Below are 27,268 nucleotides of genomic sequence, written 5' to 3'. Positions count from 1 at the left end.
GGTAACCCTGATTTCTGTTAATGTAACTTTTAATATTTAAAATACTTATCAGACAGCAAGACTACACTCATCAACATGAGTAGCATAAGTAAAAAAAAAAAAAAATTATTAAAAAAATCCACTTTACACAAGTAATTGGAATCACTACTTAAGACCAGCAAGTACACAACCTCAAAAACCACTGACTGATTCTTCCTTCACCTGACTTTGTGGCAATTCATGTCTAAAACTCTGATTTTACTGCATGACTACTTGTTCAAGCATGAAAAAAGGTTGTTTAATATTGAAAAGTCTATTTTGTCTGAAATGTTGATAGATGCCTAGTGGTTCAGAAGTCAAAATAATTCCTATAGATATTACAAGATGATAAATAAAATCCTAGTCTCTCACCTGAAGGTTTAAATATTTGAATGTGATTCTCTCAAACTTCAGAAATACATCATTCTACATTTAAGGTATAGCCAGAGAATGAAGAGATTGAGTTCTCATGTTCCTCTCAAACACATCCTTAGGTAAAATACTAAAACAAAGCAACACAACACTAGCTAAATAACTTGAAATAATTTAGTCTACATTACCCAGAAGACTTACAGCTGTAATGGTTACATCAATAGGTTTGTTGTTAAAAAAAAATAAATAAAATAAGAGGTTTATTTCACCTTCACATGGTGTCTTTCTCATGCAGACCTCAGATTTCCACATTTGAATCCCTTTAAAGGATTTGATATGCAGGGAAAGAAGAAAGGATTATGGTAAAAATTTCAATTTAGAGGCTACTAAAGGCTGCCATAGTCGACACTACACAACATATTTTCTTCATACCTTTTACTGATGTATTCGGTGGAGGTCCTTCCATTCTCAAGTTCCACGGGGGATCACCTTGATTAGCAAAATCCCTCATTTTCAGATAGCTAATTGTAAGTCGAATGATGGATGCCTTGTCAAGCTGGCTGGTAATGGCTGCAGGCAGTGGCAACAACTTTGCCAACTCATAGAATTCAAAGTTCTCCTTTCCCCTGCGAGAGCGAGCAGCATCTCGAGACTTTTCCTTCCTCAAAGCTTGTAAACTGAAAGAAAATAAACACAGTAGTACATTCATCAATATTAGTGTTCTGTCACATTTAACCAATTTGCTTTTTCACTGCTGGTCTTCTCTACAAATTACCACATTTTCAAAATACTGTCGCGTATGGATCTACAGACTACAGGATATATGAAATGGTACTCCAGACTTGAATGATTAAAACTCATAATATTTGAGTTTCAGTAGCAGCTAACATAACATGTAAGTACTCTTAAGTCATTTCAGCCACTTTCTTCTTAGCCTGCCCTTCCTTTTTCTGCTGTCAGTCTTAAAAAAAAAATTTGCAAGGATGCTGCCTACATGTGGGGCTTATCTTCCAACGTGTCATTTTTTTCCTCCTGTATCACTGTAACCCAATTTGATCCAAATGACCAGACATGTTGTACAGTATCTTCTGAGCCACAGAAGTTTAATCTTGTGTAAGAATGTAAACCTTCCTGGGTTTCATGGAACTGCTCTATAGGAGTTGTTCAACTGTCTTCGCAGTGGAAATAGTAATGTTTGTCAGAAGGGTGAGCAAGCAGTTTTAATACAGTTGCGTGCTTCACATTTCTGATTGTAACTCACTACCACACACATGGCAGACCGTCAACTTTTTGGTCAGAAAGGACCTTCTGCTTTACAGTGTTGGAGCTGTTGGAAATGCAAAGACATTAATTTAGATCTGTTGCATCAATGTATCACTCACCACCACCCATACAGAACAGGCAAAGGTAACTCAGATTTTAATCCTGGGCTATTTGTTTAATTGGAGTAAAAATGCTGTATGCACAGTGTGATGACAGTGGTTAACCACCAGGGTCTTTTCCTGATCTTTCCCTGTAACTCAAGTTTCAATCTATAAAAATACAACTTTGCAAAGGAAAAGGGATTTACTTTTTTTCTTGAGTGTTTTGGGGAGTTAAGAAATGTTCATATTGGTTCATATTCCCTTTTTTGCTCTTAATAACAGGGTTTTCAAGTTTTTGCCTTTTTTCTTATTTAACAGAGTGTTTAACTCAGGATATCATAAGCTTCAACATCTCTCTACCTTGGTTAGTACAGAGTGGTGCTGATGCTGGGACTGGTGTCTGTCAATTGCTGCATAAAGCAAGTATAAACTGTTCTTGTCACTCACTAAGGGTCTACCTTTCCTTTGCCTCATTTTTTTACTTATTAATTTGATGAAGTTAATGCCACAATTCTATTAAGAAGTCATTGGTTTACAATAGAACTAGAATTTAACTAGCGTATAATGGAATAACCAGTGCTTCTCCCAAGCTTCCACAACCCTTCCAGAAACCCTGGATCTTATCAACAAAAAAATCATAATGGCGAGATCTACAAAAGCACTCTGGCATATGAAGTAAATCAGTAGAATTTAAGCACACAGATATAACACCATGAATCTAAGAGCTCTGTTTACCTGTTTTTCTAATTTGGAAATAAACTACAGATCTTATCTTATTTTAATGTTCTTAGCCACCTGCATTTTTGGAGCATCTCTGCCACCTCAGACTCGAAAGGGCATATCAGCTGGGCCCTTAACACACAAATTAAATCCCTCCATGACATTTCCTTGAGAATGGTTAACACATTACATTCCCTACACAGTTCCATATCAATAGCAATTATATTTAAAAAGACAATCTAGCTAAGAAATAGCGATAGTAAGATAAAGATACGAGAGGAAACAGCACATCCTTACCCACAGGTAAAGATATACAATCCTACTGAATCACACAGTAAAGTACCTACTTGTCTATGACCTCTATGTAGAATGCTAGCAGCTTGCTTTGTAAATTATATTCTAGGAAAAAAAAGTACCTGAAAAATAGGATTTCACAATACTCATTGTGGATGCATCTCTATCCAATTTCAAATTTTAAATATCTATGACCATAGATGTGGAAAATCCCACAAAAGGTGCATTAAATATAACACATAGAAGTATTTTATGTATATACAGAAATTTGGGAGCTATGGCTCTGTGAGGAATGAACTGTCCAATTAATTCCAGGGAAGTAGTGTACACTCTACAAGTTAAGTATCTACAACAGCAACGTAAGGGAAAGTCAGGTAAATGTCTCTGCTCAATTGCTTGCAAGTGAAAACTCAATTTCATGTAACAAGGCATGGCCTTTACTACCTGTTACTACACTTTTTCTTCTCAGAAGCCAAGTCTGAGAACCTCTAGTCACCAAATCAAATTTGAGGAGTCCAGAAGAACTGAGATTCTAGATCTGTTCTGAAAGTCTGCACCAAGAGGTTCACACCTTCTTTCCAAAGCACTTAATTATAACCCTGTATAAGAGGAGAGCACTTTAGAGATCCCTAGTAAAACAAACCAGAAACAAACATCAGCAACTTCTTAAATTGAAAAATGTTATAAATTGAATAGTGATGGAACACTCCTTAGCAACACCAAAGTCTGAATCTGCAGTTTACAGGTCCAGTAGAGGTTTCAGGAGATTGCTGAAACTGAATGATATATTGAAATGTAAACTTATACAAAATTGTACTGCATCAGTAACAGTTTGTAATGGAAGTCAGTTAAACTGAAAAGTGAGGCTACCTGTGTCAGCAAACAGAATCATTTGAAAGCAACCTATGTGTTTTCAAACTTTTAAAATAAAAAAATTAGAAGAGATCAGGAGCTGACACAATAGATAAAGAAACTCCTAAGAAACAGTATTAAGAGAACTTGCCTTTTCTCCCAGCCATTTGGTATTTTGTCATTTGTGGAAGCTTCACACAGTGAATCAGGTCAAGGAATTTGTAATTTGTAGCACTGTCCTCTTGGCATCAGTGCATTAAGCTAAATTTAGAAACAGTGTCCATCAATATGTGCATACAAGTCCTAATTTCTACTCTACATAATTCCCCTAGGGAAATAAACTTGTAGTGTCAGACACTGCAGTTATGCTGATAAAATGGGTCCTTAATTTGAGAGCAGTGATTTCCTCAGCAGGATGCAGGAATTCATTAGATATGACCTAAACATCACTGTTAATCCTCTCTGGCACCTGCGATTCTGATAGGTAACATCAGCTTCATCGTAAGATTCTTTTAACAAAGCAAAATACTGGTACTGATAATCCCAAGAGTATGCTGGAAAAGAGGGGTGTGAAGCTCACAACAGAAAGCAGTGCTAACACTGAAGATAACTCATCTTAGGTCCTGTCATATGACACTGGGATTAGACGTGGCTCTTGGCAACACAGACAAACTTACTAAAGTATCAGGCTGCAAAAACTTAGAAATATACAGGATTTCCTGCTAATGGGAAAAATAAAAGTGTAGGAAACTATACCCATATTTGCTATGTGGATTTCAAAAACAGTCAGAAAGCACCAGGAAAGCAAGGATCACAGATTTAAGAGCTCTAACATGACAGAGAAGGTTCTCCAACAGACAACTGAAACTACATATAATATCTACAATACCAAAAAGAAAGTAACAGTGGGAAATATACCCCAGGGATATACTGCTCCCTCTTGCCTTCTGTGGAGAAGGGGAAGGAGCTATGAAAATTGTATCAGAGTGCACCAATATAAAATATAAAAGGATGATGTTGTCATACAATGGTAAAACTTCATGCATTCCTTTAAGAACATATTTCTCACAGAATTTCCATATAAGAAGTCCAATAAATAAAACTAAGAGGTTTCCAGCTGCTAGCTCCTGATAATTCTGAGAAACAGCACCATATAAACAGCATATTCAGTGTCTTGAAAAATAATGCTTTTGTTAGATATTGTTTCTAAAATATATTTTTTTTCCTTTTAGGGCCTTTCCAGATGGACTGATATAAAAGGGGTCTGGCTTTTACAGATGAGAGGTACAATAAATATTATCATATAATTCTAAAATGGTATACATGACATTTCTAAAGTAGATTTTCTATTGAAGACACAGCAGATGCAGAAGACGTGATAATATGGTGTTGCATAAAAGTTTTATGGGTACTCATAAGTCACTTGCGCTTTCATTGTGCTTGTGGTCATTCCAAGCTTAACCTGCTCCGTATTTTATTTCACATAATTTTTACATACTTTATATTCATAAGCATATACATGCATCCATATCTGTGTGCGCATCCACAATCTTCACATCTGACCAATCGACATCCGTCACTTTAAACCTGGGACAATCACAGCTGCTAATTTTTGCAGCATTTAATGGCTATCAAACATTTTGCAGCATATCAACAGATACGTTGACTTGCATTAGCAAGGATTTTTTAGCATATTTTCACACAGATTCACAGAATATTCTGAGTTGGAAGGGACCCACAAAGATCATAGCGAATGGCCCATACCGGGATCAAATCCACAACCTTGGCATTATTAGCGTAATATTCAAACCAACTGAGCTAACCTCTGGGTCATATCAATACCTTGCTTTCATGTCTCACTTTGGATACTAAAAAACAATGAAAAAATTTAATTATGTGAATTCTGAATGAAAACGGGGGGATGGTTGCAGTTATAAATAAGTATTTCTGCCTGTGATTTCAAAATACAGCTTGGAAACAGGTGTATCTCAGACTTGCCTGCTTTTAAAAAGGCAGCTCACATTTGCATTTCACCTACTGTTCCCTTAAACCTGACACAGTCAAGATTACTCAAACACGGCTTCTCAGAAACATTGATTTCCCCCTGCACAGGACCACGTAACAGCACTGAGGGGTTTTATGGTACTCTCATTGGACTTGTCACAAATAGAGACTGAATTGGAAGCAAAGGCCAGAAAACAAAATTTGAGGGACAGATGGACTGCTGAGCTCCAGACATGATGGGCCTAGACAGTGGACAACCTGTCTGCAGCGCATCATCATAGTTTTTGCTCATTTCCGTTATATACGAGCAGAGAAGGGCGACATACTCTCACAAAGGATGCAGAGTATTTTTTAGAATGGCATTGAAATCATCCCTGATTTCAGTAAAAACTCCACAAATGAAACAGTATACCAGAACATAGCACATTTTCTCGTATTACTAAACATTTTCATACTTGTTAATTCAGCTGTTAATGAACACTAGTGAATTTCTTTAGCCTCTAACAGCAATATAGATTAGCAGCAGCAAAACCAGGTACAGTGCAAAAATAACATCTAATACCTAATAATTTTTATAAAAAGCTTCATAGAGATTGAAGCAATATGTGTGTACATGTATTTTTATATTAGTCTAGTCTTTTAAATTCAAGGATCAAAAGGTCCACTATAAACATTATCTAATTCTCCAAAGGACACAGCCAGATGGATGTTATATCAATTTCACAGAAAAGAAATCAGATATATGGAAAGGATGTGCAACATTAGAGTGCACAATGAAACTACGACAAAAAATATGGACTGGAGATAAGTCATTCAGCCCCCTCAATGCCCTGAAAGAGACTTTCAATTATGTATGTCCCTCTGCTTACAGTTTTCTTCAGTATAAAGAACACAAGAATGCTCACTTGCTATTGACCATAGTTATAGCATTACATAAGGAAACAAATTTATGCTTCTCCTGAGTTCATAGCTGTGCATTGGTGCAATTCTATCTGAGTTACACTAGAAAGATCCTTACCTTTTTTTTCTGTGTTCCATGTTAATATGATGTGACAGAGTATTACCATACTTCGGACATTTTTATATTTAGATCCCTTCCTGTTTTATTAATCACCTATTTACATATTTTCAGTATCTATGTCAATAAAATGTAGGGAATGACTATGAACATTTAACTGATACAAATGTTTATACATTGTGATATAGATCACTCTCGAGGAGAAAAGACAACGCAGAAAGAATCGCGTCTTGTCGATATCACCTGGGGAGTCTTTCTGCTGTACGTTCTGCAACCAGACTTGTCTATCTCGTATTGGCCTTTTTAGCCATCAGCGTGCTTGTAGCAAGCGTGGGTAGAGCCCCTCTCAAATCTTCGTTCGCGAAGCCTAGCCATGATAGAGGACTAATCAGTTACCTGTGCCCTCATAGTCACATCCTTAAGAATCTTTTCTAAGCTTCAAGCTAACCAGCACAAACAATAAGGAAAGTTAAGCCCATTTATAACAATGAATACATTTAGAAGCTGACTCTTAATGCCTGGGCAATTCATTAAGAGAATGTCCCACTCCACCTACAGATGACCACCCATAGGCCATGTTCTGGCATATAAAAATCTGTTCTCACTTCACTGATGTTGTGAAACAATTACACTCTACTAGAAGTTCAAAGAATCAAATAGCATCAATAATTAAATGACCCAATTATTTGGAATATTTATTTATTTATCTAATTCTATTTGACTTTTCTTACTCCTGAGGATTTTTCAAAAGTTACAAGTGACATCTCAGTGTTCAGTCGAAGTGGATATTAATCTTTCAGACTCCAAAAAAATTATTTAGACTGGAAGAAAGATAAAGGAAGCAAAGCAGAGTAGCCTGCACTGAATAATTGCACATATTGCAGTTGAAAAGTCCAGTCTAGCAAGCCAAACATCATTACTGGTGGCAAGCAGGAGCCTAAAGACTATTATTATCAAGGGTTTTTTTGGTTATTGTTCTGTTTTTCCAAAACTTATGCTCTAGAGAGTTCACAAATATGCGTGGAACTGGATCTCTTTTCAGTATAGTAGGTACAACTGAATATAAAAGAATGAAGCAGGAGAGTTAATGCTCCAGTAAATGTGAATTAAAAGCAGAAAAAAATCCTCTCCCAACTTCCTAAGACTAATTCAATTAGTTCTGAAAAATTGATAATGAAAATATATCATATGTTTACCTCTAATTTCTACAGTGCATTTTGTTATCTTTGGGGATTTCTTTTCTTTTGAGGCAACTTTTTGACTTGACATTTTCTCTCTCTCTTTGCCTTTTCTTTTCTGCTGTCCTATTCATAGATTTTCTTTTCACAAATATTGTTTCTGAATTGAGAGTACAAGTACTTCAAGAATAATAATAACAGTTACGATATTTAAAAGAGAAGACTACTTTCATGACAGAAAAACCTCCAAAAAAGAGGAAAGGAGGAAAATCAAAAGCCACATTAAATTTTACCTTCTTTCTTTTTAAGTAGATCTGAGAAACCAGACGGCAGATTTTTATGGATTTTTCTACTTGTTTGCTTAGGAGATCCGAACATTGCTCAGTCTCGCTATTTATCAATTAATCTAGCATGCAGCCTCAAAGGAAAAAGGTCGACTTGTATTAAAAATTCATCCATCAAAAATTCATCAAAGACTTCAGCATTTTAACTTGTGAACCTTTGAACACCTGCATACTTGTTAGATCTGTGGTCATAGTTAACTGGAATCTATAGTTACCACAGTGCCTGTACTTGGTCTGACATGAGCTGCATGAGGAGACTTTCAGGTGAAAGTGGAGTACATAACTTAGTGAGGCAGACTGCTTCCTCAAACTGCTTTTTTCATCAGACAGGGGATATCTGATATCTGACTCAGTTCAAAGACAATAAAATCAGACCTTTTCAATGAGCAAACACTTTTCAGGGCTGTTCATTTTTTGCCCCACCATAATTATCACCATTTTTACAGGGCAAAAGTTTGCTAAAAATGTAAACGCAACCATTACCTGATATTATCATCAATTAAAGTCTACAAATTAAAGCCATTTAATGCTGTCCAAGAAAAATTAATGTTTTCAGAAGACTTCCTTTAACACGAGAAGAAAGCTGTATAGTATATGCTAGAAGTTAAAGCTGGAACCTTCAAGTTCAAGGTAAAAACTCTGCTGCTTAACTAATGCACTGCTCATAGCTGTCATCATTAATTTATGTTAGCCTCTGTAAACATCAAGAGTATAATAGGCCAATTTCACAACTAAATATAGATGCACATTTTGCCCTTATATAAATGGCAGATTGCTGCTGTAGATCATCACTGCAGCAACACATCAGTAAAGATGCACTGTTTGATGGTCTGATGCTCACACAATATATAAAACCAGTTGTAATGGTTGTTTGGAAGCAAAGTGTAACATAGCAGCAAAATTTCATTTGTTCCACAAACTCAGGATATATTAAGCTTGGCTGACAAAGACTGTTTGATGTGCTAAATCAGTTTGACCTTCATTTTTGCTTTATATTTCTCATTTAACACATGAAATGACCATTATTTTTTCACTATATAGGAAAATATCACAGAACCGATTTTTATTAAAAATGTTTCTTTTCCTTGTAGACACCAAAAATACATTTGGCTAGAAGTGCTTTAACAATTATTGCAAAAATAACATGAAACTTATGAAAAAATAATACCTTTACTAAACTAAGCTTTTATTGTATCAGTGAGGCTTAGGTTGGTTTTTTAGGGGTTGTGGTTTCACAGAAGAGGATCCTTTTATTTTAAATATGTAAACTTGCCAAGGAAAAGGTTTGTGTATGCTTGAACTAATCATTAAACTGAATGTTTTATCATCAATGAGCACCTTTGTTGCAATGTTTAAATAACAGGATTTACTTACACAGTGAGTCATTAAAACATAATAATAGGAACCTGGCAGGTTTTTAAGGATTACAAACTTGCCATCCTGCACAATCCTTTAAAACTAATGTACACTTTGATACAGAAACCATTAAGTGAGCTGTGACACATTTCTTCAAACACAAACTCTACAACTAGAACACTAGTGTTTTGATCTTTTTTTTTCTTCCTATGTTGAACTAAGCAATTGCCAGTCTCATGATAATAGAGAAACTGCAGTTTTATCAAGCAATTTTGCAGCACCCAATAAACAGCACTTTACCTTGGAGCAACTTGTACATTTCACACCTTAAATTTCTATTTACCAAATCAGCTAATCACTTCACAATTGAACTTCTCAGAACAAAAAATTATCAATTAAAGTGGTTGAAACTCCTGCAAATTATCATTTAGGAATGAAGTAATTGCTTTCATCAGGGCAGAAAAGCCCGCCAGAACAGAAATGTCACTTCAGATTAGTGTTCTCACTCCTGAAGCTATGGATGACACAGCTGATATAAGACTAAATGCCAAGACCAATCAATTGCTTTTGTGGCTCTGTTCTGAGCTGCTGTAAAAGGGGCCATTTTCTAGGATCTACTCTTCATTATAGTAAATGCTATCTCCCTGGTAACATAATTCCATTTCTCATAAATTCCTTCTGAGAGCATTGTCCTAACAATGGATGTTTGTGGAAAAGGATGCTGTTGGTTTAATGCAAAGAAATTAAGTGTGAACGGCTGTCAAAGTACTATAGTTTGCTTGTTCTTAAATATAAATTGAAGTCTTTACATTAAAAACAGAATACTTTGGCGGAAATGAATGTTCTGAACAAGTGTGATATATTGCATTTGGAAGTGATGTGTTTCTGATTGAGAGTTTAGACTTTTTTTGAATACCTATGTTCTGTCTATAGTGGGCACACTTGTCCCTAGGAGAGATTTGTCAGTTTAAGAGAGAGTAGATAAACACTCCACTTATTTCACAGCAGTGCACTTATAAAATGTGAAACTGTGTAAGAAAACATGGTCTCATTATCATATGACATGCTATTTGTTAGCAGACTCATCTGTGTATAAAAGCATTCTTTGAACTGAGTCTTTACTGGGAATATATGTATTTCAATTTGTACTGTTCAGCTTCCTAAAATACTAAGAATCTGAGTTATGGTCTCCAATTAAAAGGATATCTGAGAAGCTAATTTGGTGGAACAGCAGCAATTTCCTGCTCTGCTCTCCTCATGACTGAAGTTTAGAAACAAATTCAAGATTACAGATTTTTGTTCAAAACAGGATGAAAAGTATTCCTCCCTCAATGAGCATAAGCAATTCCAATTAAAAATAACAAGAGTTATGTGACAAGAGAATATATTGCTGCATATGTAAAGAAGTAATTTATTCAGCATTAGGATGGAAAGTGCAATTTTACTGTAGCATTTCTATGGGTAACCAAAGAAAGAGCACAGGTACACTGTTGCCAGATTGTGATTGTAGCCCTGAATGATGGTAATCACATAAATATGAAAACCCAAACCCATTATGTGATGTAGGGAAAAAAAAAAGACAAGAGAGGCACAGTGTCCCTGTGTATCATAGGTACCTGCCTGAAGTAAACATAGCAGTTTAAACTGCAAAGCCAGGTAGCTTCAGTCCAGGTTGTCCACATATGCTATCTCATACACTGTACCAAAAATGCTATATAGCATATTGCACTTTAAATATAAGCTTTGCACTTTGGCCTAGCTAGCAGCTACTACATAAATAAATCACTCCAAAATGAACAAACAGAATCCAAATTTCTGACTGTACTCCTTTTGCGAGTACTGTCTTTAAGAAGGAACTTTAGGTTAGGACTTTTTTATCTGGTTCTGAATTAATATTTTCAAGAATGAGTAAATAGCTGGTATTTTCCTCACCTATGTCAGATCTATTGCAGAAAATTTTGCTGCAACATTCATATTAACTTTGGCCATTATTTTCCATAGCATTATTTTACCAGTGGTAGCTCTGAAATAAACAGCTGAAATAAACAGAAGAAAAAAGTTTTGTTTTTTTATTTTTATAAAAGTTGCATCAGGTAGTTTATCTATACCATTAAGTTTTAGTACTGCCAAAAGGCCTAAGAGCACAATGTTGCCTTCAGGCAACTCAAGTTTGCTCTTTATACATGACCAAAATAGGGATTTTGTTAGAGTTGGCTGTGATCTCTCTAACTATCCACTTCAATTTAGTTCTCAAAACCAGGAAAAAGAGACAAGAATTCTAACCTCTCTTTCACTGCTGCCACATAAATAATCTCTTAGTGGTGTGTTCTCAATTACTACAATACTAAGACTCTTTCAAAGAAAATAATATTCTTTGCCTCCTTGGCCACTCTTAAAATTATCATTCTCATCATCTCCTAGTTCTCTCCTTCCCATCTAAAAGTTATGCATACTCTGACGGGTCTATGTGGAACATACACAAGTTCTAGTTTTGAACTCTACTTAAGGGAATCTTTAGAAGACTTGTGAAAAAGTGTTGAAGGGATATAGGATACACTGGCATCGCAGTCCAAAGGATCTATTCCAATTCAGAGTCATAACTGAGCTATCTGAAAACTGACAACAATATAACTTCAACAGGACAGACAATAAGCTACTCTACCAGTGTCAGCCTTGAGCCCTGCATGTCTTTTGCTGCCTATGATAAAACCTATACTGATAGAGATCACACTGTCATTGACACTCAGGCTACCTAGTTTTAAAATACCTCCAGCACACCTTAAAAAAAACCAAAAACCAAAATAAAAAAAAATAATAATAATAAAAAAAAATGCAACAAACAGCCTGAATGGTAGTATAACTATCTCCATGGAATGCTCAAAATCAAAAATAGTGCATGCAAACTTTTCCTTCTGCAGTCTTAGGAAGATCCAACTGCCTCCAGAAGCTCACTGATGGATCTACTGAAGCTTGTTTTCCTGGAAGCATGAGCCTCACTCTCCAAGGTGCAGTGTTAGCTGTTGAACCATTGACTCAGTAGAGTGTGAATGAGCTTCAAGGCCTTTCACTTCTAGCGCTCTTGCTTGAACCCTGAGCAGTTCAGTGTAAATGAATGTCAGCAGAGCACAAGACAGCAAGATTTTCATGAGCAGGCATCTCTTTCACACATACCACCAGCAACATAATGTTTTTTACTGCTTACATATTCCAGGACAGGCTACGGCATCCACTGACTTCCTTTGTAAGTTTTCTATTTAACATATTTTCCATATTTTCCATTTAATGCTCTGGGACAGGAGACAACAAATATCATGCACACTGGTAAAGGGCAGAAGGTCTTATGAAAGAAGATATTGTTAGATTTTCAGCACTTTTGATACATTGGGATAGAAATTAAGACCATATTGACTGTAGAAGGAAGATTTCCCTCCTTGTTCCCTTTACAGATATCAGTACTGGCCACACACATTATTGGGCTCGTGCATTTCCTATAATGCCAAGAATACTGTCAAAGATTATGCATTCAACCCAGACCAGGAACTGCCTCACACAGTAGTAATTGCTGTGCTGGAAGTATGTCCCTGTGTATTTTAGTTTTCAGGCACTTGTAGCAGACCCAAGATTTAATTTCTAAATAAAATTTTCAGCCATTTTACAGCAAAAACCAATTCTCCTCAGAAACCATAACTGGTCAGAGTAGACCTGATGCCACATGCATTTTATGACCAAAATAACAGTATACCAAAACCCATCCTCAAAACGCCCACACCATCAATTACAATGCTAAAACTGTAAAAAGTAATACTTAAACAAAAGCCTCGAAGCTTTAACAATTGAGACATAAATCTCATGTCCTAAGTAATGCTTATCTTCTTTGACAATATTCAACTACCAGCAAGAGCAGCAATATCCTAAATCCACCAGACTGCGCATATTAAAGGTATTAAAATTATCAGGGGTCTACTAAAGTACTAAAGATCCTGCTAAAAAAAAATCCACAACAAGGGTCAACCAGACTCACCGATGAGAAATATGAGTTACATAAAACCACAAAACAAAACAGGATCCAGAGGTAAAGAGCCCCCTCAAGCTCCTTGCCTTGAGTGACCTCTTAGTTACTTAGTAGGTAGAGCACCTTCCTGTAAAGTCTCACAGGTCTAGATCAGAGAGGAAATCAGAGAGGAATATTATGATTATCTAGGAACTATCTTCATCATGAGGCAGGCCATATAACATTACCCTGTAATTCTGGTTTCTATTGCAAAAGTATCAATACTAATCTGGAAACTCCAAGATGCAAAGAGTTTCTATTGCTAAGCAGCTGCAATGTTTAATTTAGCCTCACCATTAACATTTTGTGGGCTTTTTTCCTGTTTCAGCTTTGCTGAGTTCAGCTTTCAGTCACTGAATCTTGCAATTCCTTTGTCCACTAAACAAAAGAAACTCCAAATATCTGCTATCTTCTCCCTGGCTGGGTAATTATAGTCCATGATCAAGTCACCCTCTTTACCTTCGCTTTGACAAGATTCTCAATTGACTAAACAAACTCAAGTCATTGCGTATTCTCCAGTCTTCATTTTAGCAGTCTTTTTTTTTTTTAACAATAAAACAATGAAAAAATTTCAACACTGAATGTAGCAGCAACAATTATAATTTCCACATTTGATATTTCAATTTATACATTTAAAGATTATTTTACTTCATATCTGAAGCAGCTAATGTGTTCCACTGCTACTCAAGAAAACTGAAGTCTTTTGATTTGGGGTTCCTAGAAGAAAGAGAAACTAATATATAGCTTTGAACTGCAATGTCAGTTATGTGTTTCTCCCTCTGTGTTATTCCTGGTCACTGATGGGTTCTTTTGTTTCAGAAATGGTAATCGATCTGATTAGTTCCATAAGCCATAGAGGATGTAAAATGAGAGAAAAATATTAATTAATAATGTGAGAAACAAATATGTTTTCTCTCAAGCATGTAAAATTATCTCAGTCTAATCTGGACTAATTTTCTGCAAGCACTTTTTTATTTTATTTCTGAGGGCTAAAGGAATCTCGAGCAGGAGAGAATTTCTTTTACACCACCTCAGAATTTTCGGTGTAAAATTGCAGAATCAGGTTAAAATAGCCAAACAGAAACAAGAAGAAATATTCTACAAAATGATGAATTCTTGAGATAATCCCCAAAAGTCACTATTCACAGAGATGTTCAAAACAATTCAGGTATGACTTTCAAAACTACACAGTGCTGGCAAATCCTGCTTCTAATGAAGAGATGCACAGAATGCTGTGTTTGAAAATGCCACCTTTCTGCATTTAAAACCTGTCATCACTTGGATAACCTCAGTCAGGTAAACTAGAAACGATTTGGAGTAAAGAGGAAGTTTACACACATAAACACTGCATGTTAATGGTGGAACTTACCTGTTGATAGATCTACAAGCTCATCAGAAGAGGAAAGAGGTGGAATGACTGCTAGACTGCTAGTAATAGCTAAATGAATGATACTTAGAACCACCAATTGTATTAGGTTTGTGGGTGGGGGTTTAGCTACAGAAAAGAAAGAAGAAAAGAAGGAACTGTCACAAAGAGCTATTATACCTGACAGGCTCTACACAAGACAGATGAAATGTGAGTTTCAGTATTCAAAATAGAAAGGATACAATCATATGTCTGGTTAACTTACAGGAAATAGTTCCAGAGACAATTTTATACTAACTACAGTGATTTGAGCAATTTTTAAAAATAATACCAACCAATTTCTCTCCATTATACTCTGCTGGCAGAAAATAAAACATTTTTCTTTTAAATTATTGCCTCTGGTTTTGTTAAATCATGCAGCCTGTCAACATGTGGTCACCAGTTTTACATGATCTTTCTGCCTCTCTGGTAAAGAATGAATTCACAGCCTGATCCGTGATATAAATACATAGTCTGGCATCAGTTAAAGTTGCTGCTATTACTACAAAAAAAAAGAAAAAAGACAGATAAGCAACAGTAATATTGTAATGTGAAGAAAAACTGAAGTAAAAATCATTTGTTTAAATTAAAGTATGACAGGGTTTTTGTTTTTCTTAAAGACTAGGTCTGGCAACTTCTGCTATGGAAGAATTAAGAGAAAAAAAAGGAAGGACAGTCTAATTCTGTCACCAGGATGTGCCTGCCCAACTCTAGTGATTTCAAAGGACAACATGAACCCTTAGTGCTAAGCGATTTCATAAGAGTAAATATTTGAGAAATAAAATGAGAAAAAAATGTGAAATCCTTCTTTTGGTACACAGTTGTTTCAGGAAGCTCACTACAGCTGAACAAATTAAATCTCCAACCATTTGCTGTCAAGTGGGAATCATGTTCTAATAATCCTATAACTGATTGGGATATATGCTCATCTCAACATTGAAAGTGAATGGATAACAAAACACAGAAAGGCAAAACACATGCAATTTTACTTTACTAAACTTATGTTGCATTAACCTTTATGAGACACTTTGCTTTTACTCAGAGAATTGACCTACTTAGTCATTTTTTTAAACCAGGACTTTCATGTTTGCTGTCTTTTCTAAACTCTTTTGTATACCTGGTACAGTGTACTTCACAATACCTTTTCATATCTTCTTAGGGATGAAGAGATATACAATCAATCTTTGTAATTAAATCATGACTGTTGTCAACAGCAGTTTTGCTGTGATTTCAGCTTATACAGCTGTTATTTGTATTCTTAGGAATGTCTGCTTCAAAATCACGACAGCAAAAATCATGCTCTTAAGAGCAATTCAGAAAAAGAAGCTGAAATGTTCCCCATAATGCCAAAGAAGTCGATCTTTCTGTGTGATGCCTAATGCCTTCCAGGCACTTGAAGACTCCACTGAGCAACAGGGTTACCTATAGCTTTAATAAGGTGCAAATGCTAATTCCCACACTGCTAGCCTGCTGACAGACACTACTGACATGACAAAATGGGATCTTGACTATTGTGGTTATATGACCTGTGATAGGGGCTGGTGAAGTTACACCCACATGTACCAATCCTCCCATTTACAACTGTCTCCTGTAGAGAAATCAGAGATCAGGAGTCTCATAATTGCCTCCAGCATCCCTGAAAACTGACAGCCACAAACAGACTAAAACCAGTGCCAGAATCCTGGCCAAGTAGATGAAACTTTTTCTACTGAGTAATTTTTAACTGAAATGCCAAAACCACTAAACAGCTTTAGAGTGTTCCATTACTGACCATATAAAAAAAGGTATTAGCCTGATATACAAGAATAATAAACATTAGGAGGAGATTTGGGCAGTAAAAAGTAATGATTGTATTACAATAACAGAACAAGATAAACCAGGGTAGAAGTTTGATTTTCTAGTTACTTCAAGATTTGTTCAGACTTACAGCCTTCAAAAACTAAGAATTCTTGTGCCAATTTTGAAAGTCTTATTTAAATTATTTTATCATTTCAGTTTACATTAAAATCTCAAATAAAATAGCATGAATGCTTTGTGTGGCCATCTGCTACTTCCATCAAGTGTCTGTAGTGACGAAAATGAGGATTCTAGTAGTTTTACTGTGGAGATAATTGAAGCCTTTCTAAGAATAATTTCTATTCAATTCTTCAGAGCCAAATTTTGCCCTTGGATCTGCACTATATCTTGTAATATTGGAACATGGTTCTTGTTTGAGCAGTTAATGTCAGCCTCTGAGGATAGAACATGAGCTACTAGTATTCTTTCATTCTTTTGCAATATAATATGTATTACAAATTTTGGCAGATGCTTTTTGGGGCATGCTGAGCACAGTTATACATTTGAATCAGGAAAATAATACCAATACCAGAGGCTGTTTGTTAGTGATACAAGCTTCTAATTTTAGTCCTACCACTAATTTCTAGTTTAAGTAAGAGCCAAATATTAACTTGACCATCAGACTCACAATATCAACCTGACCGAAAACATTCAGTTTATGTAATACATTTTCAAATCTTCACAGATACAAAACTAACCAAAAGGTTTATTCATAAAAGTAATACATTAATTGCAATGAGAATACACACAGATCTCTTGAATAAATCAGAATTTATGATTTCAGGCTCATGCAGGAAATCCAGCCTGTGGGTTAGGTGACAACGAACTCTGGTGTATCTAAATGGCAGTCCTGAAAACATATATATATTAAAAAAAGTGTGTGCTTCTTGTTGAATTGATGTTGAATTGAAGATGCAATCCCTGCACCAAACATTTTTAAAACCTAAATACTTGAATCAACCTCATTGCTATGGGATGCTGCCTCCCACTGCTTTTACTGCAGCTGCCAAAGCAATGCTCATATGAGCTGGGAATGCTCCAAAAAGCTGTTTCCCTTTCTTTGCTACAACTGCTTATCATCTTTCTAACTGGCCCCGTATCACAGCACATCATATTATATCATGACACAGAAAACAGTTGCCGTTCAGTTTGTCTCTCAATAAGCCTAGGGAAATCTGAGCTGACCTTGTCTTAGTGAGCATTTCCTCAAGGGTGTTTTCTTTCCCCCAACATGGATAAAATAGCCAAAGAGAAGGGAGAAAGAAAGAGAGAAAGAAAGAAAGACAGCAAATCTGAGAAACGAAAGTGCAAAAGTGCATTCAGCTTTGCTATTGGAGACTATAAGACAGGTGAGTGGTAATAGTCCTGGTATCCACATCACTATAGGCCAACTGGGAGCTGCTGGTGGATAGTGAGCTCCCATCAGTCTCAGAATCAAGGACACACAGAAACACATGCATTAGGGATGAGGTGTAGAAACTAGCTGTACCTATATTAGCTGTTGGACTCTCCATACAACACCCATGGGGTGTGGATATAACTTTCTTTTTTTCTCCCAAAAAAGAACAAAGGCAAATTGAACAGATGTAGGAACCTTTACCAAAGTACAGACTGTACTACCTTGACTTCTCTGAAACATGTTTAGTCCTTCACTTGAAACAGATGGAAACTAGTAAATATAGATATTATTTCATATACTACTGAAAATACTTTATATTTGGGAGCTGTACACAGGAATAAATAACAAGATCCTGGCTACACAAACACAATAATCTGGCATAGACATACACTAGCATTACAGCTGAAAAAAATTCCTTTCCTCTCAACGCTGGTACTGTATCATCACTTGCCTTGGAAATAGCTAAGGTTAAAATTACGAAGTGATTTTTACTGGATTAGTTTCCTTAATCCAGTTACCACATGGACGTATAAATGCCCATATGAGCAGGGGTGGCACAGAATGAGTGAGAACAAAACTCTAAGCACTACCAGCTTACCATATTCATGAAGGAAAGGCGATGATAGAAGCAAGACTACATACTCAGCTGAAGCTGTCAGAACAATAAGGGTTGCCAGAACGAAACTGCCCACTTGGAATCTGACCAAAATTACCATTCCTTTAAAAATGCTTACTTAGAATTATGAAAAGGGCTAAACATTGATAAACACAGCCTGTCAATATCTTAAATTCTCTCTCAGCATCAGCAGCAGCCTAAGGCTGTGTGAGGGCATTGGGGTGTTTTGGACTTTGGTGGAACTCAACCATATACTGAAACCACAGATACTGAAGCAAATAGATTTCAATATAATTGACAGCATATGTTTCTATATCTTTATTCAGTAGCTGATAAAAATAAATAATACACAGCATGCCAGTGATAACCACGGCAAATACATCAGCCAACTTCCTGAACTGCATTCTAATGTGATCTTAGGACTGATCTAAGCCAGGTTCTTCAAGGCCTCTGTTCACTTGATTTCTTTCCCTTTACAGTGGTTTGTATCAAATACAGCAAACCTCATTAATTTATTCTGCTTTCCAGGTTCAAAAACAGTTTGTTGCTCTGAAAGCCTTTTTCATACCGTGCTAGTCTAACTTTTTGTGTCAGAATCCTTTGCTCCTCTGTCTTAAAATACACAGCAAAGTCTCTGAATAAACTAAAGTTTTACTACTGACAAATCCTTGTTAAAAACAGCTACAGCTTACCTGAAATAACATTTTCATATGAGGCTTTTCAGATGTGTAGCCAACTGGGATCTGCCTGGCCTTGTGTTGTGAACTGTTTACATATTCTTAAGCCATCAGAGGCCCTGATGGTAAAGCCAGATTTTTATCACATTTTGTGACTCTGTGACCAACTAGGAAATTGTGAAGGCTTAAATTATTAAAAGCATTATTTTAACCGATACATTCAAGTACATTTTTTATTTTGTGCTAGAATATATTACATTTCATTTTAATATTTAACAATATTTTAGATTTGGTGCTATTTAACTATTTTATAATAGCAGGGGCAGTTATGATCTCCTATACTACTTCGCAGTTTAGTAACTCCACTAACTCCAAGCATGCAGTTTTGAGTTCTGCCAGAGCTAACTTTGAATCCATCTATATGCAACTTAAGTAAAACTTAAGCACAAATGATGCAAGTTCAACATCAACTCTCCTGTGCAGAGCTTATCTTGTGGCATGTTCGGCTCTAGCTCATGCCAGGTGACTATAGCCATTAGATGCCAAAAACCCAGCTGGGGATTGTCACAACATCTGGTTCCCTGCAATACTCAATTTATTCTAAATGTGCACATCTCTGAGTGAACCACATCCAGAAGTACACACAGATTTTTTTTTCATTAATGCATGGAACTCTAAAATACAGATTATTTCAAAAGCTCAGTTTGCAAGAAAATATATAAATGAAAGTCCTAAATGTAGAGATTATTCCTGACCCCTCTCCTATCTCTCCTCAAACTCTTACTGAAATCAGAAATTTTCTTTTCCTGCCTTGAATTATATCTGACTAAAAGTGGTTTACTAGAGAACAATATTAGCTTCATCAGACCTTTATACCACTTCTTTTTTTTTTCTTTTTTTTTTTTTTTTTTTTTTTTTTTTTTTTTTTTTTTTTTTTTTTTTTTTTTTTTTTTTTTTTTTTTTTTTTTTTTTTTTTTTTTTTTGGGTAGGGAAGAGGAAGTGGTGTCTTTCGGTTACAAACAAAAGCAAACACCTTATTTTAGCCACTCAGCCCAGATACTGAAGGTACAAGCAGAAAAAGACACAGTTCTTGGGTCTTGAGCAAAAAACATGCAATTAACCTCTATTATTTAGCTCTGTAGCTAAATACATAGATCCCCTCCATCAGAGTTACATATGAGGCTGCTGGCAAGCATCTCTTCTATATGTTTAGCAGCCATTACACATAATAGGAGAATCCCTTCCTAAAGATCACTGAGTATTCCAAGCCTCAGGAGACACAAGTTCATTCAGCAGACAAGGAATATTCTTCATTATCCTCCTTTCAGTGCCTTTCACTCTCTTTCCCCTAGAATGAATACATTCACTACAAGATGTATTCCTCGTTACAAATATTCATTTTCAGGGTAGCTGACTGGAGTCAGAGTGCCTTTCAAAGAGCAGTGGCTACATGTCTTGGCTGATTTCAGCTGCCTGGAATGGATCCCATCCTATCCATTCACCTCCTGCTCCTCTGTGAGCTCTGATGTGACCCGCAATCTTCAGTTAGGGTGCGGAGGTGCATTGCTCCCAGAGATACTGTGTTCATAGACAACACATTTTCTTGCAGAGTGCTACACACACTCGATAATACACACACATTTGGCTCTGCTCTCTCTTATTTTGCGTTCCTATAAAGTTTGAGTTGCATATTTTTGAGTGGTTTTGCATATGTATCCTGCCTTTCTGTTCTCAGTTCCCTTCCTGGGCTTTGGATAATGAAGCAGGTTATCTGGCCTCATGACTCTAAGACCTTCAGACAGGATGAAGGGAGAGAAATCTCATAGAAAGGAGTTGACTATCTTTGGCAGTAAGGAGTGGAGATTAGGGTCAGTGGGGACAGGCAGTAAGCTGAGAGATCTCAGAAAAGATACATCTCTGCATCTCTCCCCTCATCAAGGGCATATCTCCTCCTTTTGCCCTCCATGCCTTTGCTCCATTGAATGCTGCCTCGAGCAGCCAGGCACACAGGATGGAGGGAAGCTCAGAGGTAAGAGGGAGAAAAGAGAACAACAGACCCAAGTCATCTGAGAGCTTATAGATCAGAGGATAAATCAACAGATCAGTACAGATAGTACAGATCAGAGGACAAAGCAACATGTGTGATCTGATGGTAGGCATCAGATGCAGACCAGCTGATCAAGAAAAGGATGAATATTGTTTAGAGATGGAGGAAGCTTTACAATCACAGCCCTGGTATTCATTGATAAGATTATGGAGTAAATACTTCCCAAAGCCACTTCCAAGCACATGAAAGACTAGATGTGATAGAAAGCATGAATTAGCCAGGGCAAGTAATGCCTGATCAATTCAGGTGCCCATTATGAGATGATTATTTAAGATGGGTACAGGGAGGGCAATGATACGGTTTGCCTTGACTTTATAAACATCTTCAACAGTGCCTCAATAGGTCCTTCTAACCAAACTAGTGAGTTATATGCTTGATAAATACAAAATAAAGTGCGTGGAAAACTGGAAAAACCACCAGACTGTATCAGTGATACAGTTCAACTGGGAACTAATTTACTACTAGTAACCTTCAGGTATTAATGTTGGAGCCAATACCAGTTAATGGCTTCTTTAAAGACCTGGATGACAGGATGACATCCTCAGCAAATTCATAAAAAATATCAAATTGGGCAAGCATCAGTAGAGGCATCATCCCCTGTTGTTCTTCCCTCCCTACCGTATGTGTTTGACAGATGAATTAATTCTCCCAAAATCCTGAGATACTGAACTGTCTACAACTTTGAGATACTGAAAGTCTACAACTCTGTAGGTGGGCTGTTGCAGAATCAGACAGATGCTTGCGCCTCTTTACCATTATCCAGGAAGCTGGACTAGATAATATTTGAATGGCCCTTCCAAACTAAAATATACTCTTACTCTGTGATCCCACACAGACGCACAGTTTAACCATGGATCCCTATAATTTGTTTCTCAGCTTGAGAACAGTAGCGTTCAGGAAGAAAAAGCCAGATATACACCCCTGCTTCACCTTCCTACTGTTTGCAAAGGTTCTGTCATTTGCATGACTCTCCCTTACCCTCTGACCCTCACTTACTTTATAGGTCTCTGCTATAAGTCCATAGTGAAGGGAGAGGTGAAAATCTTGTGATCCCATCTAGATTAACCCTTCTCACCTCATAACCTTTGATTAGGGGCATACCGTTCCCTCATTACTAACACTTTAAATTAAGAAGAGATAAGGCAAGAGATAGGACATATTAGAATATGCCACTGTCAAAGCGAATACAGTAACTATAAAATCAAGCAATAGTTAGTGATTCTATGAATGGTATATTTTCCATTCTTTCACAATACATGATTAGTAGTGATAATTTCAGAGCTCCAATTCGCCACTAATTCAAAAGCTACATTTTACGACAGTAAAAAGCAGAGGCCATATGAGTAAGCTTCGCAGATGGTCCAAGAAAGTTGTTTAATTCTTCATCAGCTAGTAATAAACAGCTGCATTCTTGTGTCTTTTCTGCTTTTGTTTTATGTGTCACAATGTATAAGCTTCTTTCTTGAAAAACTGAGAACATACAGAATATTCAAAATACATTGTACTGAAAATGTTACTTAATTGGAGATAATGCAAAATGGCAAAAGAAAATGTACAAAACATGTGAAAGACTGGAGACTGGATAACAAAATTGAAACACTTTGCAGTCTTTTTTACAGTTCATTTTCTCATTACTTGAATGCAAAAATAAGAATAAGCTTAAAAGAAAAAAGGAAAATAGAAAGTTTCCATATACAGTTCAACCTGAATTCTAACATGGCTCTTCAACCACATTTAACAGATGTTCTTTGATTTATTTTACAGATATCCCCAAATCAGCACTTTCTGAAAAGCAAAATAAGCCCTTCCCACCTGCAAAACTTCAACATGAGAATCTAAGGGTGGATATACCTAAAGCGTTGAAATCCTTATTTCATTAGGTCTTTATTAGGGTCCTTTTTCCTCCCTGCCTCAACATGCCGTGTAACTGTAGCTTAGACTACACTGGCAAAAATTTCATTAAATTTGTTCCCTAAACAGAATAAGCTATTAGACATTTATCCTGCTACTCTTCCATTTTCTTTCCAGTTTTGCTGCCATAGAGGTATTACCAAGGACTGTGACTGTTTTTTCATGGTTGTGGGATTTTTTCCCCACACTTCTAACACCTACACTTATTCCAGTAGCAAATATACCAGCAAAGTTTTGGTTGCTCAAAGTGTGCCCAACCAAATGTCTGACACCAATTCATTCCTCTTGTTTCATTTCAAAGTAATAACTTTTTTCTTCAAATATAAAAGCATAATTTAGTAAAATGGTCACAAAATCAATAGCAATGGTCATAAAGCAATATCACAGACTAATTTAGAGTACTATAAGCTATGCATACGTAAAATTTCATTATCTGAAAAATATAAGGTTTCAAGTGAGTTTTGACAGTTTCTAGAACCATTCACTTCAACAGAACTCCAAAACATGAATTTGCAACTGCTGATTGATGAAATATGAGAAGACAGGAGAAAATGTGTGCTATATACTTAGCAGTGTGACTTTTTAGAAACTGCTCTCTGTTGGCAGAAGAAAAAGTGCCAGCAAAACCTCAGCTCTGGATATGAGGAGAGCAGACTGCAGGTTGCCCAGGGAATTAGTAAGTAAGGTCCCATGGGAAAACTTTTTTGCAGGTGCTGAGGTCCATCAGTGCTGCTCACTTTTCAAGCATCACTCTCAAGGGCACAGGAGCAGACAATTCCCAATTGTCAGAAGTCAAGCAGGGGAGGCAGAAGGCTGGCTTGCCTGAACAGAAATTTTCTCTTGGAAGTAAGACAAAACAGGTAGGTGTATGCCTAGTGGAAGCAAGGTCAGGTGACATGGGAAGAACTCAGAGATGCTGCTTGCTGCTGTAGGGAGAAAATTTGTGCAACCAAAGCTCAGTTGGAGTTGAAGCTGCCAGAAATGTGGGGGACAATTAAAAGCTTTTACAAATACATTAATGGCAACAGGCAATATAGAAATATCATTGGTCCATGACAGGATGATGATGGTCCCTCACAAACAGGGACAGAGACAAGGCAGAGGTGTTTAATGCCTCCTTTGCCTCTGTCTTCAACATGGATGATGGACCAAGGGGGTCTCAGTGCCCTGAGCTGGAGGACCATGACTGTGAGAATGATCAATTCCCAGTAAACCCTGAAATTGTGTAGGATTTGCTGCTCCAGCTAGATCCTTGCAAATCTATGGGGCCTGTTCGGATTCATCCAAGAATCCTCAATGAGCTAGCTGATGGCATCACAAAGCCTCTTTCAATGATTTTTGAGTGGTCTTGGGAATCCATGAGAGGTCCCAGCTGACTGGAAGCCGAAAAATATTGTCCCAATTTTCAGGAAGTGCAAGAACAAGGACCATGGTAACTACAGGCCTGTCAGTCTCACTTCAGTGACTGGTAAAGTTATGGAAAAGATTATTCTGGGAAGTATTGAAAAACACCTGAAAGACAATGCAATCATTGGTCACAGACAGCAAGGTTTCATGAGAGGAATGTCCTGATTATCAAACCTGTTTTCCTTTTATGAGAAGATAACCCACCTAGCTAACCAAGGGAAGCCACTGGATGTAATCTTTTTGGATTTCAGTAAAACTTTTGATACTGTCTCTCACAGGATCCTTTTGGACAAACTGTCCAGCACACAGCTGGATAAACACATCACGTGGTGGGTGAGCAATTGGCTCATGGGTTGAGCACAGAGGGTAAGAGTGAATGGGGTAACATCAGACTGGTGACCTGTTAATACTGGGGTTCTGCTGGGCTCCCTCTTAGGCCCTGTGTTCTTCAATATCTTCATAAATGACTTGGACACAGGACTGGAAGGGATACTGAGCACACTTGCAGATGACACAAAACTGGGAGGAGATGTTGACTCCCTGGAAGGTAAGGAGGCCCTGTAGGGAGACGTCAACAAATTAGAGGACTGGGCAACCACCAAACATATGAAGTTCAACAAGGCCAAGTGCTGGATTCTCACCTGGGATGGGGCAACCCAGGATGTTTGTACAGACTGGGAAATGAGATGCTGGAAAGCACTGCCACGGAGAGGGACTTGGGGGTCCTGGTCGATGGTAAGTTGAATATGAGTCAGCAGTGCCCTGGCAGCCAGGAGAGTGAACCGTGTCCGGGGGGGGCATCAGGCAAAGCATCACCAGCCTGTCCAGGGAGGGGATTGTCCCACTCTGCTCTGCAGTGGTGCGGCCTCAGCTTGAATATTGTGTACAGTTTTAGTTACTGCAACATAGGAAAGATATTAAACTCTTGGAGAGTGTCCAGAGTAGGGCAACAAAGATGGTGAAGGGCCTTGAGGGGAAGCCACGTGAGGAGCCAATGAGGTCACTTGGTCTGTTCAGCCTGGAGAAGAGCTGACTGAGGGGAGACCTCATTGCAGTTACAACTTCCTTGTGAGGGGAAGAGGAGGGGAGGACACTGATCTCTTCTCTGTGATGGCCAGAGACAGGACCTGAGGAAATGGCCTGAAGTTGTGTTAGGGGAGATTTAGATTGGATGTTAGAAAGAGGTACATCACCCAGAGGGTGTTTGGGCAATGGAACAGGCTCCCCAGAGAAATGGTCACAGCACCAAGCCTTCAAGAAATGTTTGGGTGATATTCTCAGGCACATGGTGTGATTCTTGGGGATGTTCCTGTGCAAGGTCAGGAGTTGGACTTGATGATCCTTGTGGCTCCCTTCCAACTCAGCATATTCTGTGATTCTGTGAAGTTAAAATCTCGATTAAGTGCAGTTGCCACCACTACTAGAATGTGTAAGTATTTCTATTCACCTGCAAATCCGCATTTTTGGCTAGCTAACCAGCAGTTGAATTCACAGCTGGCAGTTAGGCAAACAATTACCTAATCTGCATGAGAACTGCTGAAGTTTAAACATTTGGATCTAGAGAGTACATTTCACTATTGCTATAAAGAATTACATGTTCGGATTCTTGAGTATTCACATTTTTAGCACAACCAGGCTTCTTTTTGTCCCCCTTAGCTTAGAAGACAGGTCTTTGATTCTGAATTATTTCAGTGAAATGGACTCTAACTAAACAGAAAATCTAATTTCACTGAATTATACCATATCCTACTTCCATTGTCATGGAACTGAAAAATATAGGATATTATTCTACTTTTGTTTCTTTGCTATTATTCTTTTTTAAAAGGTTCCTCAGAAAATAGTTAACACAAAATAATTTCTCTGCAAAAGAACTGAAACCTTAATCTCTAAAGATTTTTTATTTTAGTGGGGAAAAATCTGATTGATTATTCTCATCTAGATATTCATAGATGCAAAGTATGTCCTTCTCCCTGGAGCATGCATTGGCACCTGAAGCAGAACATGTGGAGGCAACAGCTTTTCAGGCATCAGAAATGACAGAAGCAGGAGCACAGGTAGACTCTTTGGATACCGTTCTCTGACCCATATTCAATTAATCTACTTGATTCCGGTGCTTTACCTAACATTAGAGGCTGCACAGGAACTGTATTAGAGTTCACAATACAGTCTTATGCTGTTTCTTCCCTTTAGAAAAGTGTTGGAAAAAGACCATTTTCACATTTACAGGAAATTGTAACATGACACTGCCTTCCAAATAACCCACCAGAGCTTTGTCTCTGCAGCAAGCAGAGGTGTGAATGTGTGAGTGCAGGCAGACCAAAGCTAGCTGTGGTATGAAT

General features: G+C 37.2%; 1 protein-coding gene across 1 annotated transcript in view; it reads right to left on the bottom strand.

The window, feature by feature from the left end:
* LOC114055062 (neuronal PAS domain-containing protein 3-like) overlaps positions 1-27,268 on the bottom strand; it is a 506,870-nt gene that overhangs the window by 321,450 nt on the left and 158,152 nt on the right. Inside the window, exons 5-6 of the mRNA XM_027878799.1 lie at positions 823-1,067; positions 660-710 (exon numbers count right to left, since the gene is read on the bottom strand). Of these exons, the coding sequence (XP_027734600.1) occupies positions 660-710; positions 823-1,067 (296 nt within the window). The remainder of the gene's footprint in view (positions 1-659; positions 711-822; positions 1,068-27,268) is intronic.

The sequence above is a fragment of the Empidonax traillii genome, unplaced genomic scaffold, assembly GCF_003031625.1.
Source record: "Empidonax traillii isolate 1590-97213 ecotype Southwest subspecies unplaced genomic scaffold, ASM303162v1 scaffold45:size3623477, whole genome shotgun sequence".
Classification (NCBI taxonomy): Eukaryota; Metazoa; Chordata; class Aves; order Passeriformes; family Tyrannidae; genus Empidonax; species Empidonax traillii.
Note: the sequence above shows the minus strand (reverse complement) of the source record. Positions and strands in the feature narration are given on the sequence as shown.